The sequence below is a fragment of the Pteronotus mesoamericanus genome, unplaced genomic scaffold, assembly GCF_021234165.1.
Source record: "Pteronotus mesoamericanus isolate MK-2021 breed Mesoamerican mustached bat unplaced genomic scaffold, CSHL_Meso_final contig_169, whole genome shotgun sequence".
NCBI lineage: Eukaryota > Metazoa > Chordata > Mammalia > Chiroptera > Mormoopidae > Pteronotus > Pteronotus mesoamericanus.
In genome coordinates this window covers 13,805,601-13,820,781 of record NW_026555068.1, presented here as the reverse complement: position 1 = coordinate 13,820,781, position 15,181 = coordinate 13,805,601, and the positions used below count along the sequence as shown (strand labels likewise).

At 34.4% G+C, this 15,181-nt stretch overlaps 1 protein-coding gene across 1 annotated transcript in view; it reads left to right on the top strand.

The window, feature by feature from the left end:
- TNKS (tankyrase) overlaps nucleotides 1-15,181 on the top strand; it is a 170,283-nt gene that overhangs the window by 85,019 nt on the left and 70,083 nt on the right. Inside the window, exon 5 of the mRNA XM_054566083.1 lies at nucleotides 397-472. Coding sequence (XP_054422058.1) covers nucleotides 397-472 — 76 coding nt within the window. The remainder of the gene's footprint in view (nucleotides 1-396; nucleotides 473-15,181) is intronic.

Genomic DNA, 15,181 nt, shown 5'->3' with positions numbered 1-15,181 from the left:
AATGTTAAAATTCTCATCCATTTTCTTTTGTTCTTGCTCATTTATAATTTAATTGATTAGCTTTTTACAACATTTTGTATGAATTTTTAACTCCTGTGTTTTAGATCACTTATCGGAATAAAGTTTGTAATTAGGAAGGTGACTTTATGCAGATGAAGAAAACAAATAAAAATGTAGAAAGCCACGTTTTCTAAGCTGTACAACTATATGATGATTAACAGGAATTACTTAGGAATATATTAATTGAATTGAATATGGCAAAAGAGATTCATTCAGAACCATATAAAAGAAATCGAAGCAAACCCATATTATTTTCCACTTTCTTGTGAAAAATATCTATAAATATTCATAAGAAGCTCTATAATTTTAAAAGAATTGACTTATACCTTTTCGTAGGAGTGGTAATGAAGAAAAACTAATGGCTTTACTGACTCCTCTAAATGTGAATTGCCATGCAAGTGATGGACGAAAGGTAAGCTATTTAAAATAAAACAGTCCCCTTCAGTAATTTATTTTTGCTTTACAGTTAAAACATTCGAAGTTGGCATATATATGTACGCATATGTAGCTGTATTTTTACTGGCATCTTTTCACTGTAAAATGAAATGCTGCTGTATCTGTTATTGGCAGTTGTGACATATTCATAGAGCTGGTGAAGCATGGATCTTAAGCCTTTTCTCTCTAAATGTCAGACATTGAAAGTTGTTTGTTAAATGAAACTGCAGCTTTGTCAGTGATTAGAATTATAACAACGTATATTATTTTCTGTGTATGATGATGGAAATTGGAAATACCTGTTCATCTCCTGCTTACCCATCTTGGTTAGGATATATGCATTTTTGATTTCTTATTTGGCAGAGGAAGATTTGTTTACTAGATACCAACACTTTTTCCATTTAAAGCTGAGAAAACGTTGTTAGTGATTTTTTTTTAGATTTATGTGATAGCCCTACTTTTTTGTGTATTATTTTTTATTGGCTAAGTTTTTATCATGATATATTGAAAGAAAATATACCAAAGCAGAGAGAAATATTAATATGCAGTTGTCATAAATGTAAGGTAGTATATAAAATGTACAGCTGGCATCTTATTATCTGCTTCATATTCTTGCTGAATATAGACCGAAATACAATCCTTTATAGCCTTTGGTAATTGACTGAAAAGTTGAACAGTGATTTATTTACCTAATAGATATTGAAAAACAAAGTACTTTGTACTAGAACGTCTTTTTTAAAATGGCAGTTCATTTTTTAATGGTTAAAAGATTGCTTTTATATTTTAAAAATCTAAAGTATTTTAAAAGTTACGCTGCACATACTGAGGGAAGTCACCTTAATCATACTAATATTTAATGAATTTGTTTGCAATTATTTATATTGAAACTATGCTATGAAAAATATCAGGATGACCGGTGCCCCTTAGAAATAATAAACTATTTTGCCTTTAAAAATTGTTTTTCCAAGTTATAATTTTTTATATCAAAATTATTCAGTTTTCCTTTACTGCTTCACACTTTTTCCCGTTCTGATGAAACCCATGTAATTGTACCCCTCAGAATATATGCTATTTGTTACTGTAGATGGCTTGCACATTATTTCATGCAGCCTGATGAGTGTTTGGTTTCCCTGGATAATGTGGAGAGAATTCTATTTTATGTAAGGTCAAATTATGTATATATCAAGCTCTAAACTCGCAATGGTTTACTCAGTGCTCCTGGTAGCTTTTTGGAGATTTTTTTAAGTAATTCCTCCTTTTTCCTTCAGTTGTGAGGTTGCTTTGAGGATTTTAACATTCTTGAGTTACTTTAAAGCTCCAGATTTAGTTTGCATCCTCTCGGTAGATAAAGTGACTTTTAACACCGTACAGAAAAGGGCCTTTTTATCAATGGTAAGTGCAGCTATATCTTCAGATAGAGCCCTTTTTAGGACTCAGCATACTTCAGTTTTCCATAGCCATTTTAATTTTCCACAATTTATGTGCGATTACTACGGCAAGAGTTGATTGCCAGCCCAGCCTCATTCTCCCATCTTTACCCTTATACCTTGGCAGTCCCATTTGTAGCTCAGAAAATCATACTAGTTAAGGAGTGTGAACACTAATAATTAACAAATTACTTCTCCCTGCCTCACCCCCTACACAAATATATAGAACTCCTTTATTTTTCCTTCTTCTCAAGGGAGGTTACACTTCCTTCATTCCTTTTAGCTGCATCCAATGTATTTTTCATCCAAATTCCTATGGCTCATTTTCTGCATTACTCTGTGGCATTTACCACAGAGTTCTTGAGTTATAGCTATTCATACATGACTTTTTCTTCTACTAATCTATTAGCTTTCTGTTGTATTTTGCATCAGACTAAGCCAAGCACTTTGTATGTAGCAGGAGCTTAAGGTATATGTTCCCTGATAAACAGTTTTATCCTCTGAGTGAAAAAAAAATCACCTGTACTCTTTGCCATTTAGATAATTAACGCAGAAATATGTGAATAGGGGATTTTATGTTTTCTGTTATATATTATTGCTAGTACTATTTTATTAATTTATTTTGAGTAATTATACTATGAAGGATGACATATTTTAATGTATAGAACATTTTTAAACATGTCTTAAATATTATTCTACTGAAGGATTCATATTGCATATAAATAATGCAATAATTTTTCTAAATGTACTCTTATTTTTTAGATTATCAGTTATCTCAAATTAGAAAAATTAAACTTAAGCATTTATTAGATTTTAGTGCTATTTATGCATATAACAAAAGTCACTTAAAATTGTACATTGGTATGCAAAATGCAAATAAAATTTCATAATTAAAATTGAATATTTTTTATATTTAAATATTGTCCTTATTCATGGCATAGAGCAGTTCTTATTAAATGTGTCAGTTGCAGTAAAGCCACAAAGCAGTAAATACTCTGGATGCTTATGGAGATTGGGATAAGGTTCCTTAGTTATGACATTATCTTTTGTGTTCTCACTTTTGATGTCAAGAAAATGTGTAAGCAAATCTCTCTGTTAAATTACAGGTCTGATTTTTATATTTAATATTTTTTCAAGCCATCTCCACGTCTTTATCTAGAATTAGGAAGTCAGATCGAGTACTAAGAGGATAAAGGCACTTTACACTTAGTTTAGTCAGGTATATAAAGTTTTATTTCTTGAATTTGCATTTTAGAACACAGTGTAGAATCAAATTCCTTTTTACAGAGTTTCTAAATGACTATATCAATGCTTGCCTGAGTCCTTGCCTTCTCTGGTTTTACTAAGATTCCTGGTTTGTAAATTAAAAGGCCCATGGAAATGTCAATTTTGTAATGCTTTTAGAAAAGAATTGTTCCTTATACATTAACTAATAGGTGGAGGATTTGCCTAGATATCTGTGGGGGCTTTTAGACTTCAGCATTCCTTTTTAATATGATGCGTGGGATTAGACAATGACTGTATCTTTGAAATACTTTGTAAATTCTATACAGTGACTGGATAATTATCTAATTAGGTAATATGTGAATGGTTAATATTATTTTCCACAGACATTTGCTTTTCTAACCTGTAGAATTCTGAATAGTGAAATAAAGTTATAAGTAATTTATATTTTTACATTATGCTTTTATTTTACATGCAAATCAAAGTGGAACTTGACTAGTCTAGAAATTTCCAGTTGTTTTCTTCCCTAAAAAGCAAAGGCAAAACATTTTTTGGTAATAATTTGTTCTGAAATGCTACTTTTATAGAAGTGTGTACATTTTTTAATGATGGTCACTTTAGAAACAGGGGCATGGATAGAATTTATTCTTCTTGTATCCCCTGCCCATTACAATTAAGAATAACATTCCACAATTATTTTGAATTGCAATGAAGTATAACCACATCCTTAAACCAGATTGTTTTCTTTTCTGGAATTTTTTATTCCTATGTTTTCAAACTTAGATTTATTGTCTTTAATCTTCCTTTACAGTATTTTCTCTCAATATCAGATGTTTTATTAGCAATTATACAAATGTTCTGGCCTTGTTTGATATGTAAATTTAAGGTGTGGTGGTCTCTTGTTTTTCAATATTAATTTTCATAAGGATACCTTTTTACAATGAATGAAAATAATAGAATACATCTCATTATTTTAACATTGAATCCTCTTCAGAGTTCATTTTGGTCCCTCTCCTGTTACTCTCTTTTCCTGGCTGCCTTTATCTCTTTCAAAACAAATGTTCTAAATTTATCACCTCCTTATAACAATGAATAGATTGGAGTTGCGCATTACTGTATATACATATTCCTAAATGGGAATACTATGTATCTTTGCAATACCTATGGTTGCTATGATTTTATGTCATCAAATATTGAAAATAACTGATACTTGGTTGGTAATTTACTTTTATAAAATGTTCAATGTAATTTATGGTGCTTCAGATTTTTTTCTGATCCTTTCATTCATTTAACCAACACTCGATACTTACCATGTATAGATAACTGTTTTAAGTGTTATGGGAGATAAATATGTGTTTAGTGGTATTGGTTTACAAGGACCTTAAAAATTGTTAGAATGATTAAGACATTATCTTATACATTGAAACAAACACACTAAAAAAAAGTATGATTTCTTTTGCTGTGGTTCAATTATAAAGTGTAGATTTAAGGTGAGATTTGTTTTCCTGACCCGTTTATTTTCAAAGTAGTAGCATTTAGACATGTATTCTCTTCCGTAAGAAACCACAGGTTTAGATTTACAGACAATTGGAAGAACATGATTTAAATTCAGAAAGATTAACTGAATGGTTTTTTTTAAAATGTCACCTTTCTACTGTGTAAATGTTTGCTTCCACAAAATAGTAATGATTAAGACTCTGGAAACAGAAAATTGAAGTGCTTTAAAAACTATTTTTAAATAGAGATCAGAAATAAAGTAGAATTTAGTACCATCCCTTGAAGACACAAAAAATTGTGTGATGTAATTGAAAGAGCGAATGGACTCTGAGGTCAGACAGATTGGATTTGATTCTCTGCTTGTTCACTTTCTAAGTGTGTGACTGTGGCTGTGCAGTTTTCAGTGTATTTCTTCACATGGGAATAATCATCCCATTCCACAAGGCATTTCAGAGGATTAAATGAAATAATGTGATTAATGTATACAGTTCATAATAATCATCCCATTCCACAAGGCATTTGAGATGATTAAGTGAAATAATGTGATTAATATACACAGTTTGTAGCACATAGTAGAACCTTAGTAAATAAGATTTCTACTCCTTCAATACATTTTTGAAGCTTTTGAACATATTTAGGATGGATACATCCTAAGTACTCCAACATACCACACTTCCCTATTTAAATTGTCTTTATTATTCAGACTTAGTCCCAGGTGGCATTTGGTTAAAATGTAGGTTACCAGGTAATCTACAAAGCATATAACTGACTTAATTATTTTGGAGTTTGACCTTTACCCCTTCACCACCCACCATCACATTTAATACATTTATTTAAATTAGCAGCTTATAAATTCAGAAGTGTGTCCTTGAGCTGTATATACTTGGCTGAAAATAATGCCACAGTATTCATTTGAACTCCATGAAGCACAACCATGAAGCACAAAGAACATATAGGATTGGTGTCGTGTTTTGTGGTTATATTTAAACTTTAGGGTTATATACACTTGTCGTATTCTAACACAGTGTTCTTGCCAAACAGCTCCCTCCATCAGTGTAATTCTTCTCCGAATATCATGTTAGACCAGCATTTTAACAATCCTTATATGGTAGATGGTACTTTGAAGACCCCTCAGTGAACTGTGCCTCTCATTATTTATGCCCTTGTCTAGTCCCCTCCTACACAGAGTACGAGCTAAGCCCGGGGCCACTTTGATGAATAAAACAAAGCAGAAGTGCTGCTTTGCCATTTCCAGGACCAGCCCCTGAGCTGGCGTGGCAGCTGCTAGTTTCCTGCTTTTGGAATGCTCTGTCTTGGAAGTCCGCAGTATGCCATGAGGCAGCCCGGGCAGCGATGTGGAGGGGTCCACGTGGAGAGCCGAGGCCTCTAGCCAGAGACCCACCTGAGCTCTGTTATGCTTCGAAAGGACTCTAACCATCCAGGCATCCCAGGCGTCCTAGCCTCTGCTGAACTCCCAGGCCAGTGTCCAGGTGACCTTAGCCATCCTTGCATCCTAGCAAACCCACCATTTTGGAAATAGTTTTTTATCTAGTAATAGAGAACTGAACTGCGCTACTCTAAGGAAGTATAATTCAATCAGTGCTTATTATCTTTTGGGCAAGAAAAATGGCAGTGTTTCTCAGGTGGATTACTGAAAATGGTTCTTTGATATCATATAGCTCTGTGGAAGAATAGTGAAGATTTTAAAATAAATCCCCAAATACTATTTCTTTAGATATATTGAATTTGTATCTTAGAATTTAAAATTTTTTTTCCCTCAGAATGCAAAAAATAATTTCATGTGCAGGTTTTGGGGTTATGGTGTTATGAGAAAAAGCAGGAACTTGAAAGAAGAAGACCAAATTTTAAGTTAACATTGTTACTAGCTCTGTGATCATGGCAAGTTTGATTGTATCTCTGAGTTCTCAGTTCTTTAGCCTAAAATATAAGGATTAGGCCATATTAGATCTGAGATGCCTTTCAATTCTAACATTTTAAGATTATAATATATTTGGTAATTTTTTTTATCAATTAGTAGTAATTACCATAAGAGAATTGGATTATATAAGAATCTGTAGAGTCACATTAGGCAACACTTCTGATATCTGGAAAAAAGTTTATATAGTGCCTTTTTCTCTTTAGAGAAAGTTTTAGCATTACCTGTGGGCACATGCCCGACTCCTTATGGCCTTTAGTGGCCTTTATCATCATTCTCTGTTCTTGCCAAATTTTGGTAGAAAAAAGGTCATACCATTTTCTAATTTTCAGCTTTCATGGATCATACTTCAGATGCTGCTGGGGATTACAGGAAGGTCAATATGCAATAAGTCTTCATTAGGGAATTCTTCAAGTACTTTAGGTTTAATTATATATCTAATCAAGTCACATCTTTAAAGTATATCTTGCTGAGTGATGCGTGTCTTATTGTAATGCAGAAATCCCTTAGAGCAAGTTTTGTTGCCTACTTATGTTGGGATGTGTTATATAAAATCTTTATGCTATGTATATTCTTTTTGTAACAAGGGATTACAATGTCTTTTTTATTTTTCATTAGGGAATCACTTCTACTGAAACAGCCCTATTTTGTCAAGCATGACATTTCTGCTGGTGAGGGTCTTTAGGACCCGTGCCAGCTCTGCTCTCTTTGAGAAATGAATTGTTAGTGGAGAGAGGCCATAGTGTAAAAAAGTAGGTGGTAAAACCCGGGAGTTCTTTTTAGTTGTGCTTAGCCACCCTCCTCCTAAGTTTGGTTTCTCCTATACTCATATTCAAAAAGCACAAGTTTTCTTGGAGTTTTGAGTTTGTAGTTGAGGGATAGAAAACGAGTGAGTACTATATCATTTTCCTGTGCATGTGATTCATTATTAAAAATTGATACAGAAGCCAAATTACAAAAATTGACACTTCTGAATATCCTTTCAAAATAGTAGAAATTGACATTTAAAACTGCTTTTTCTGCCTCTACAATTAAAAACTCTATAGGGTAGGGTGGATTACAACTGCAGCAGTAGCTGCAAAATACCCATCTGGCTGAGTGGCAAGGGAATAAGGAGGATCAGGAAGAAACACACAAAGTAGCTTCAGTGGTTCTTCAGTTAAGTGGGATAGTGGGTGGTGTCATTTACATATTTTTGTGTGTCAATTATTACATGATAAAAAGATTTTAAAATACCCCTATAATGATTATGATCTCTTTGGCTTAAACTGTTCAGTTAGTATCAGTCGACAGTGGAATATTCTGCATAAAGCTCCAAAATCCTTTCAGTAAAGGGTGAACCTTACTGTGTAAAAAGGTATACTTAGGCACAGAGAGAAGTCTGCTTTCAGAAATCCTTCTGGCCTGATGAGAAGCAGAAAAAAGTGAAGAGTTAATTATGGATTTAAGAACTTTGAAGCTATCTGTAGCTTTGAATTAGTGTTACTAGAAACAGTTGTTTTGGCCATAATACAAAACCAACATAAACTATTGATTTCTTAATTCATTGTGTTCAAGCTGCAATACAATAGTCTGGGTGGCTTAAAGAACAGAAATTTATTCTTACAGTTCTGGAGGCTGGGAAATCCAAGACTAAGGTTGGTTTCTAATGCGGGTCTCTGTCCTTGGCTTTTGGAGGGATGCCTGCGTGCTGCGAGAGAAGGCGAGCTCTTGGGGGTCTCTTCTTTGTAAGGGCACTGCTCCCTTTTCGGGAGGACCTTCTAAAGTTCCTGTCTCCAAGTGTCATCACAGTGAGGGTTAGGGCTTTCACTTAGGAGTCTGGGGGAGCAACACAAACATTGTAACACTTGGTTATTTTTGTATCACCACTTTTTTCTTCTTTTTAAAGAAGTGTAACCACTCTGGAAGCCTATTCTTCCCTCTCCCCTCAAGCACATGCACCCATTCACACACTCATTCAACTAAATTAGAATTATAAAGGGAAATGTCAGAAGCATCAAGAATTTCCATAATATTCTATTTAAAAGAAGACTTTTCAGTGACTAATAAAACATCTTTCTATACTAAGAATGGCATCAGTAGTAAAATTTTAAAAACACTATAAATACTTTGCATAATTTTTTGAAATGCATATTTGGCCAAGTAAGTACATTCGGAAGAAGGCTAACTCCAAATATAAAATGTTTCATATATTGATTTTTCCTTCTGAAAAGATACTTTAGTTTTTTAATAGTAACATCATAATATCCTACCCTGAATATCCTACCATGATAGCCATTCAGTTAATCTTTGAGTCTCAGAGAGGGATCAGAACCCATGAGAATTGGGGAAGGAGCCTGAGGCAGGGAACAGAACTAGAGATCTCTCCACCTATGTCCCTCCGGCTGCCGAATTCACACGTGCAAACTCAGAAACAACAAGGACTTTGTCATTGAGGGAATATTGAGGTGACAACATATCTTGAAAGTCCTAGAGTTCTCAGCCACATTAAAATCAGCTAAAGGAATATGTCTTTCTCCTTCTTTACACAGTTAAAATGTCTGTCTAATGATCTAAAGTGGAATGATTCTCTCATAAGTAGTCTTTGAATGCCAGTCAGTGTAACATGTCCCCTGTTTCAAAAACAAGTTATTTGTTGAATAGTTAGAATCGTGGATGTTTAGATTTGAAAACCTAATATTGTAAATATTAACTGTAAAAAGGAATTCATGTGAGGTTTGCGTAGTGTGAAAACTCTTCTCCTTAAAACTATAAGACATCAAGTTGCTATCAGACCAGGAAACCTGTTTTCCATAAAATATGCCAGCTGTTTCTCATTAAACAATGCAAAATTAATGTCACACCTTCTGAGAGTGCTAAACTTTTTTTCATATAAACCCTGAGGACTCTAGAAATTCATTTTCATGCATACATTTCAATTTTTCTGCTGATTCTGAGACTGGAAAAAAAATTTTTTGGCTGTCGAAGAATCCCCTTGGAGTTTCCACAATGATAACATTAAGTCAGAATTGAATTAAGTTGGCATTCAGAGTGTTATTGTCACCAAGATTACCCTATGGATTTCCTGTTGTTTCTTGTTTGTTCCTTTCTCTTTTTCTCTTCCCAATATATGCACTTAAGATAAAGACAGTCCTTTCTATTATCATTTGAAAAATAAATTTTTACTATATATGGCAGGTAAAGTATAGAAACTTAGTTTTATAAGATATTTGATAAATTCAACAAACTTTCAAGTGCCTTAGGTCCCTTTCTGAAGATGATTGCACATGTTACTTTGGAAAAACACCTTCCTCTCTGAGGCGGTAAGATATCAATCCAGTAGTCTGCCTGTGTTCAGTATTCTGTCTTTCTAGAATTCATAGACTCTCATTTGGAAGAGGAGTTGAGTGGTAGCTCATCTGACCTCCCAGTGCAGTGTGGGAACCTTACCTGCGGCAACTGACAGCCAGGTGACTTGGTCATCTGCTCTGCTTGCGGGGGGTGGGAATATATATATTTTTTTAATTTTTTTTTTTTAATGAGAGCCCACTGGTTTGTATCAAACCATGTGTGAATTTAGTGTTGAATTTAGGGTTTCAGACTTTCAGGAGGGATATTGAACAGGAAGTTATTCTATAAAAAGCAATTGAGGCAACTGGAGGGATCGAGTTCAAGCAGAGATCAAATGACTATCTATTAGAGATATGTAGAAAAATCCTGCACTGGGAAAGAGGCAGATAAATTATCTTCTCTAATTACAGAATTTTATTACTTTTCCTTGTCCTTCAGTACTTAACTATTTTAGACAACTTCTGTTGTTAACAAGCCCTACATTTCCAAAGTGCTCCTCCAATGGTATGGCCACACCCTTATTACCGATAGGGTTTGGTGTGTGGTGCCCATGGGCCAGAGTGCTGAGTAGTCAGGACTACCATTCCCTGCCCCTCAAGAAAATCTCTTCCTGCCGCCCTGCTGTACTAGTTCCTTTCTAAACACTCCTTCCAGAAGCTCAGTACCCAGCCCAGGGGGAAAAAAGGGAGAGCGAGAGTTCTGAAGTCAGACGACCTGGATTTTCTCTCTGACTCTGCCATTCACTTGCTGTAGTAATCCCACTATTCCTCAGTTTTCGTGTCTGTTATATGGAGATACTAATAGTTCTAGCTCTGGTAGTAGTTGGGTAAAGTAAACAAGTTAATGCATATAATACACTTTGAGTAGTACTTGGTACATAGGAGATACCCAGTAGATGTGATTGTTTTCAAAAAATACTTTGTATTTTTTCAAAATGTTTTTGTATCTTCTGTTTCTTTTTAGCCTGAAAATAACTATGTGAGGCAGCCACATACTATTGTCACCCAACTCCCCCCATTACAAAGATTGTGACTTTAAAACGTTAAAACATTAAACGCTCTTAGGTTATAGGAGTAATGTCATGTCTATTAATGAACAGTCCCGAAATAACCCACTGAGATGAGCCCATACCTAAGACTAGGCATGGTCTGCTCTAGGCACAGTGTTTGAGAGAACAGTTGACCACGAGATCCAGGACCAGAGGAAAAGACTCATAATGAGAAGGAAAACTTTATTGTAAGAGGGTCTAATAATGTGTAATCTGTAGGAAAAATCAAGTTAAGGAGACATAGTTTGTAAGAAGAATATAAATAAAATATATTTTAAATTTCGTTTCTACTTTGGTTCATTAATTTATATTCTCCAGATATAGCTTTTCTTTTTAATTTTCTTCATAATAGCCCAAGAGTTGAGAAACTTCAAGGACACTGTTTAATATTCATTATGATACTACTTAAAATATCCCTTCAAAAGATAGGCAGAGGGGTTGAGATGTACTTATTTCCATGGACTCATGCCTGTATTGATTCTTCAGCTTTTAATTTATTTTGATTCTGCTTTATGTATCACTGTCTCAAAGAACTTCTTAATCATGTCTCTGTGTCTAAAAGAAATTTAATAAGGTTTGATTATGTAGTTATTATATTTTCCTGGGAATTTTATGTTAATGGCTGATACAATATCTTATGCATAGAAGGGAAAATTGATCTATCTTAACCAAATAAATTTGAAAGAGATGTGTTTTCTTAAGATAGCCAGAATAGAGATGGAATAGCCTAAATATCCATTTATAGGTAATGGGTAAATAAATAAATTACAGTCTACTTATGCAATGGAAATACTGTACAAAGACTTAGTCCCATATGTACTAATACGTTAAGAGATGAAACAACAGCAAAAAGAACTCAAGAGAAAAACATGTTTTATACAGAAAAAATTATCTCAGATGATACTTTGCAACTATAAACTGACTACCTTTGAGAAGGGGTTTGTTGGGCTAGAGGGAGAGAGAGAACAATTTACTTTATATTATTTGGGATTATGTTATTTTTTTTAACTCAGAAAGGAATTCATTTGGGGAATGGTGAGTAAATGTAAAGTAATTGATAATGAGACTAGATAAAACTGAGAAAATATCTGTGTAGTACCTCATTTTTTAAACCAAATCTGAATAAAGGCATGATGTATATATCAAAAAAAGTAGAAGCACATATTGAAATTTTTAAGTGTAATGATTTTGTGTTTGTTTATATGTTTTATCAAGAAGATGGCAGGAAGTTAATATTACAAAGGTGATATCTAGGATTCACAAGTTCAGAGAAGTGGTACTTGTAAACTTGGTGGTACATTGAGCAGTCTTATCACTAAAAGTAAAATATCCAGATACAGGGTGTCATTTGATGTGATAAAAGTACTACCTGTGAAATATTCTAGTTTCATTTGAAGTGGGGAAAGTAACTTCCATTTTATATAAAGTACAGAAGAGATAGGCACAAGTTAATAATCATACAGGAAAAGGGAACAACAAACACTTTCTTCAACAAGTTAGTATTATGGAAAAAACAAAAACAAAAAAGAGGATGAAGGCTGGTATGAATGTAGAGAGATTTAACGGCACAACACCCAAATGTATTGACCTTGACCAGCAAACCAACTTTAAAAAGTTTTTGAGGTAATCAGGAAATTTGAACATTGACATGGGCATTAGTTGGTAACCAAGGATTTACCACTATTCTGTTCAATATAATAATAATATTAGTGCTTTGAAAGAAAATGCCTATAATTTTTAGAGGTACCTACAAAAGTATTAGGGGTGAAATGTTACAGTGTCTTGAATTTGTTTGGTGAAAATAAAAGATAAAAGTGATACCAGAAGACTGAGTAACAAAGTCTTAATAATTACTGTATGTTGAATCTGGCCCATGAGTACGTGAGTGTTCAAGTGCTGAAAATACCAAGTTTTATCTTATGAGACCATTTTGTAATTGTAACAGTAGAGCAAGAATTTGGAGGAAGAATTTGAATAGTATGACATATCATTGAGCTTGTATGGAACTGAGAAAAACTACGCTTTTGTCTTTTTAAGAAATGAATTGTTAGATAGAAAGAGTAATACCTTTTGTTTATCTCTTGAGCTGCCTCCTAATAGGATTCTCCTCCTAATTTGGTAAAGTAATAATAAGCCTTGTCTTATTCCGAATGCTCGGGTGCCCTTGCACGTGCACACACAGACACACACAATTTTCTGACGTGGGGGCACTCCGGAAACCGAGAAACGAGTTCAGCATTAAGTGTGGCTAGAGTAGAGCACCTGACCATCCCAGTGCGGGTGGGTTTCCTGGGACAAGGAAAGTCCTTGGTAAACCAGTATGAGTTGGTCACCCTATTCTGGGGAATTGTAAAGGATTTGATCTAATTCAAACTGAGTCTCCATCTTAAAGAAAACCAGTGTGCACTATGCATCATGAGGTTAGACAGCTCGCTCTGATGACTTAACATCATGGCTTCACAGCTGTGGTTTTGTTCTTTCCTAGGGAGTGCATCAGACGTCACACAGGCCTGCGTAGAAATGTAGCCGTAAACCTTTCACACAAATTTCAAGTTAAATTCACCAAGCTGGATTATTCTTGTCCTCTGTTCTTTTTTGGTAATACAAATCGAAAGCTGACAATAACTTTCATTTTTTTAATACTCTACTACTTATGAAGTACTATGTTAAGCCCTTGAAACCTCAATGTAGATTAGAGGAGACAGATACATGAATAAATAACTATATTATTTTATGAGAAGTGTTAGTGAAAGATTATGGCAAATAGTTTTAGGACCAGTCTTTGGTAAATTTTTTTTTTGTTTTTACTGCAAAAATATTGTCCAAAGACAGAACAAAAGGAAAAGAAATAATCATTTTGGAGTATTGATATTTTGGACTCTCTTATTTAAGGAATGCTTTGTAGTTTCTAAAAATAGAATAATAGTAATAGTTTTAAGTAAGTAACACTTAATTTTTTCTAATATTTTATGCTTCCTACATGCAAAGTTAAAACGGTCGGGGTTTTCTGCCTGTACGGTAGCTGTTAACGTCAGGAGCTCTCAGCACCATTAGAAGAGGGAACTCTCCCCTGTACTCAGCAGCCATTTGCGAAAGAGACATGTGCTTTGTGTTAGAATGTAAATGCTAAGATCCCCTTGGGATTGAATATGTGATAATACATTTAAATCTTCAGAAACAGTTACCATGATTTCTTTCTCAGTGGGGGAAAAAAAGGTCTAGAAACTAAATTTTAGTATTCTAGACACATGATAGCATGTACTTCCAAAGCCGATAACTGCATTATGTATCCATGAGATTTTTTATTTTGCTTTCTAACCCTGAGGAATATTTTGTCTTCATTGTTTGGAATTGTTAAGAAGTCATGTGAAATTAAATTTAAGTGGGAACATATTTTGTTACTGGAAGGCCTTTAACATTTTCAGAAGGCATTTCACTTTTTTTTTAAGTACTTTTTCTTTTTAATTACTTAACAAGTGCATGTTTTTGTAAAAAATAAAAATACCAAAGTGTATACAATAAAAAGTTGAAGCCTTCCTTTCAACTCCTCCCCCCCGCCCCCCATCTTCAGTTTTCTTTATTAAGGTTTTGCCTGGTTTGGTGAGGAAGAAGGGAGTCAGAGTGACTGGGTTCGAATCCCCGCTCTACCACATGCCAGCTGTGTGTCCTTGGGCACAAGCCTCAGTTTGTTCATCTGTAAAATGGAGGCACTGTAGTAAGGGCTTGAGAGTATTGAATGAGAGGAGACACAAAAAGCACTCAGTGAAGCCCCTACACCTAGTTGGATTTGGTTAAATTTGGACCTGAGGATTCTCCATAAGATATTTCACCTAGTACAATCGAATTCCCAGTGGCTTCAGCTAATTAATAATTATGGCGTTCAAGCTGTGTACAGTGAACCAAGAGAAGCAGAGTAAAAGATGATGTCAGAAAGTTGGAGGGGGTGATGGGAGAGATCTTTTGTGGCCATCTACACAATTATAAAGACTAGTTTTTCCTTGGACTGAGATGAAGAACCATTAGAAGATTTTGAGCAAAGACCTTGTGTATCTATCGTACTTCAACAGAGTCACTCTCCTGCTATGTTGTGTAGACTCCAAGAAGAGTATGCTGAAAGCAAGGAAACCAAATTGAAGGCTTTTACAACCAAGAAGCTGAGAGAGGGCGATGGCTTAGACCAGGATCGTGGCAATTCATAGGGTGAGAAGTGATGGGACTCTGGAG